At 34.8% G+C, this 4,521-nt stretch overlaps 1 protein-coding gene across 2 annotated transcripts; it reads right to left on the bottom strand.

Moving 5' to 3' along the window:
- Positions 1–527: 527 nt before the first annotated feature.
- Positions 528–3,018, bottom strand: praf2 (PRA1 domain family, member 2). Of its 2 annotated transcripts, none has more exons than XM_016574119.1 (3): positions 2,801–3,018; positions 1,781–1,998; positions 528–1,645 (listed from the first exon to the last, which is right to left on the bottom strand). In XM_016574119.1, exons 1-3 carry the CDS (start codon positions 2,977–2,979, stop codon positions 1,479–1,481), a joined length of 564 nt encoding a protein of 187 aa, XP_016429605.1. In that variant the 5' UTR covers positions 2,980–3,018; the 3' UTR covers positions 528–1,478. The 2 variants fall into 2 exon arrangements, with proteins under 2 accessions (XP_016429605.1, XP_016429606.1); XM_016574120.1 differs by having other exon boundaries at positions 528–1,618.
- Positions 3,019–4,521: the final 1,503 nt, after the last annotated feature.

Genomic DNA, 4,521 nt, shown 5'->3' with positions numbered 1-4,521 from the left:
TAACTTACAACAGCTTTCATATCTATTAACTGTATCAATCGGGCTGAGCCGCGTCGCGAGCAAACAGGTAAAACAGCTCACGCGCGCCGCACTCAAAACACACTCCAAAGACCAAAATTTTTTTTTCTTAAATATATTTATGCGAATAAAAACACGTGGATTGTTCTATGTGTAGCACTCATTATGGAAAACGACTGTATAATCTATCCTCGTGTGAACGCAGATCTGTAGTAAGCCGTGAATTCAGGATTAACTGATGTGAGCCGGTTAACGGGGATGATTGCCCTGAACCCTCTCAAAAGGAGGTGGAGACACGAGGAAAACTCTGGACGCTTTGAAGCATGTTAACCAAATATGTTTACAGTTTTTTTTCAGTAAACTACTTGTTCCGTTTGTCTTTTCCTCAGATCAAAACATGAAACGAAACTCTAGTCACATTCCTATAGTATAAATTAATTTTAACGATCACAGCGCCACTGTAGGTACCAGACGAAAAGACAAAGGCTGCAGATATATGAACGTTTATTTATTATAACCACTGACTGCACTGGACGAGCATTTCCTGAAAATACAAGAAGGCAGCTGACGTTGTAAACATTGAATATGCAGGAAATACAAATTACTTCATTTTTTGAAGGAATGAACACTTAAGCAATGGCTTAAACCAAATGACTCAAATAAAGTAAGAATGAGCATATGTGGTGTTACATTTCTCAGACATTGTAATCAGCCTGTGGTCTGTTACACCTTCTGTAACCCCTGTTTATTAGATTATTATGTCTATGACTACAGTTCATTTCCCCAACAATGCCAATTTGTGATGCACAATCCACATGAATGGAAACATGATTAATTTTCTTGGTCAATAATTTGTGTTGCAATAACTGAGAAGTATTTACCTTGGCACTTTGTAAGAGAGCAAACACAACTTATGGCATGGCACAACTTGGTTGAAAATAAAATAACACGAAATAAAAATCAATCAGTAAAAATAATATTTGGTCATGTAACGAACAGGCAAAAAAGACACCGTCTTCAGATATCCTTCAAACACAATTCACAAAATCGAGCGTTCCTCACATAAAATACATTAAGGGATGGAATAAAAGTGTATGCACAATTAAATCCATAGAATGGAGCAATAATGGACTGTTACTCACATGTAAAATGTGCAATGAATAACACTAACCTACATCCTATTTACAAGGCATTATATTGCTGTTTTTATATTTGGACACTTAATAGTTATACACACCTGATCCTGTAATTCCACTTTTTGCTTTAATTTTAGCAATCCTTCATATACTGCATCATAATTTAATCCAGCCCACTTGGCCCTTCCTGCATTTCTGAGAGACTTTAGCAATATGCCATACATGATTTGCCAATATCTGTTTTCATATACATTTTAGGATACGCGAGAAGCTCCTAGGATAGAAGGGGTGAGCGATAGCACAGTTAGGTAATAGTAAACACAGCTATGATCCAGCCTCTTGTTCCTGTCCCAGTGCTTCCAGCAGCAGGCCCATAGGAGTCCTCTTCAATCCTATACTCTCCAACTTATTCTCCAGTTTATTCTTAAGGTTTCGGAGTCTCACTGAAGCATGGATAAGGATCACTGCGAGGAGGAAAAAGTCAGAGAGGACTACAGCCGATCAAGCTATCATTTCATTATTTATGCAAAGTATTAACAGCACAGAAACAAGTGAAAATATTCAATGATCTAATGAGATACTGACACAGACAAAAAAAGGCTTATGAGGCAACAAAGAATACTAACTTAAAATAGGGAAGGCAATGCCAAAGAGGAAAACAGCTACCCCTCCAAAAACAGACAGAAGAAGGTAGCTGGAGCCCAAAATTGCAGCGAGGGACAGCGATGGATGATTCCTCCGGAAACGTCGGATTACGGCCTTGTTTTCAGCCGTCCAGACAAACCCCAAAAACAGAAGGATCACAACGGTTGCCCCAAGAATCAACTGGAGTGGTTGGAAATACCTGTTACAATAACATGATGCACAAAAGAAAAATAGATATAAAATAAATAAAAACATGATAATCAGCATCATCATAAGAAAGAATAACCCTTACCTAAGAGTACTTACAATAATTAAAAACAACATATACAAAGAATAAAACAATTCTATATATAGCTTTTATTAATATTGTGATCTTGTATTATATTTTCATTAAATGTTTAATCATTTTGTTGTCTTAAATTGTCTATGAAATTTTTATTAATTTTTATTTCATTTTTAGTCTCATGTAGTAAAACTTTAACCTATAATCTTACAACTTTATAACTTTTTCTGTATATCCATATATATTTATATGTTTTTATTTACTGTAAATATGTTGTTTATTGTACATTTTATTCAATTTCTTGTGATGATTCTTGACCATTTTTATATATATATTTTTTATATTATCTTTACATGGGATGGGTATGAGAGGGTTGTTTGATTACTGCTTCATAACTGTACAGGTAGTGGGAGATAACAACGTCTTTTAAATACCTATCAAAGCCATTAAAACACACTACATTATCACTTAAAACTGAAAGTCAAAACAGATACATAAATGTTCTAATGCAACAACTGCTTAACCATTTTTTCCATTTAAGTCATATTATAAAATAATTGTTTGTGAGGCTATTTAAATAACCACAATTCGATATTTTTTACATTTTAAATAACCACAATTCGATACAGAACACAACACAAATGTTGTTACTCGTTTGGGTAACAGAGGAGCAGTGAATAGGTCTGAATGAACGAAAACGTCAGTGGTGTTTCCTTACCCGACTATAAGCAGAAATGCCACGGCGGAGGCAAAATAGTTGGACTGGTAATACAGCAGGTTGTTAATGATCCGGTTGTTCCACCGATCTAAGTTACGGACATCAGGCACCGAGAATCGGGCCGAACCCAGCAGAAAATCGTCCAGGGTTCGGAAAGGCGGAGGCTGAACATCCACCATTTTTGACGCTTCTGGTGACTACATTTACCAGCATGCATTGCAAACCCACAGCACTGAAAATAACGGGAGAAAAGCATAGAGGAGAAAAGCTGTCAAGTAGCCTACACACACACACACACTGTAGCTTTGCGGAATTTGATTAAAGGTATATTACAATATTCTTCTGTAATACCTACATTGCTTTTTATATTGACAATTATAATTTTTTTGGTGTTAAATGTAATAGCAAGGTTTTGAGATCACTAATTACAAAATATTTTTTCCTCTTCCTACCATTTCCTTTGGTACCTAAAAGGAAAGAAGTAGGGTGAAGTCTGCAAAAGTGGGACACTTTTTCTTAAACTGTGATTTAAATACAAATAAATCAATTACCAACACAATTTATGCTTTAAACAAATTCTCAAAGTATCTTGTATCCCCCAGTATGTTTTCTGAAAGAATATTGGTTGTTGTTTTAAACATACAGAGATTCAAAAATGTTAAGTACCCATTTTTTTTTCCTTCTGGCTTTTTCAGGCAAATTGGGACACTGCTTCTGGTAAAGTGGGACACACATGTTTATAAACTAGACATATTAGCGGATTGTGTTATTGTGAACTCATAAACACTTAATGTTTATTGAATTAAAACACTTCAACAGAAGCTTAAATTTGAAGAATTATTAAAGCAGTCCAACAGAAGTACAAATTTAAACAATTAAAACACTCCAACAGAAGGACAAAAACAAAGAATTGAATCACTTCTACAGAAGTACAATGTACTGTGTGTGTAGTATAAAAAAATGCCATGATTTCATCTATGATGTGCCTGCTTGCGTGATACTGTATTTGTATCTAACTGTGTGCTTAAGTGTGTGTGTGTGTGTGTGTGTGTGTAACACATGTGTTCATATTTGTTCATATTTGTATGTTTATGTTGTATGTGTGTAAAACATGCTTTCATATTTGTGTGTGTAAAACATGCTTTCATATTTGTGTGTTTATGGTGTATGTGTGTAAGTGTGGGTAAGAGTAGGCATGTGTTTGTTTACAGGCACTTATTTTTTTCCTTTCCTGTCTACTGCCTACAGTTTGTGACATTTTCTGTCAAACAAAACAATTTCTCACAATAAGCAATGTATTATCTTTTAATTTAGGGTGTCCCACTTTAGCTGAATGCTACTGTCCCAATTTATCTTACATGTTCAGGTAAATTGGGACAGTAACAAAACTTAACATTTTTTAAAAATAGAATGAAGAAACGTGCACATCATTGCATAAAATTGAATGATCACATGAACGCATGTTATACAATTTATATTGTAGATTGAATTACTGTTTGTATTAGAAATTAAACTATTTAAATTTCTTACAAACTTAAAGGGGTCATATGATGCGATTTCAATTTTTCCTTTCTCTTTGAAGTGTTACAAGCTCTTGGTGCATAAAGAAGATCTGTAAAGTTGCAAAGACTAAAGTCTCAAATCCAAAGAGATATTCTTTATAAAAGTTAAGAGTCAGCCACACCCCCCTAAAACGGCTCGTTCGAACACGCCCCCACATA

This window comes from Sinocyclocheilus rhinocerous, unplaced genomic scaffold (genome assembly GCF_001515625.1).
Source record: "Sinocyclocheilus rhinocerous isolate Xijiao unplaced genomic scaffold, SAMN03320098_v1.1 scaffold533, whole genome shotgun sequence".
Taxonomy (NCBI): Eukaryota; Metazoa; Chordata; class Actinopteri; order Cypriniformes; family Cyprinidae; genus Sinocyclocheilus; species Sinocyclocheilus rhinocerous.
The sequence above is the reverse complement of the archived record's forward strand: the minus strand, read 5'-3'. Positions and strand labels throughout refer to the sequence as shown.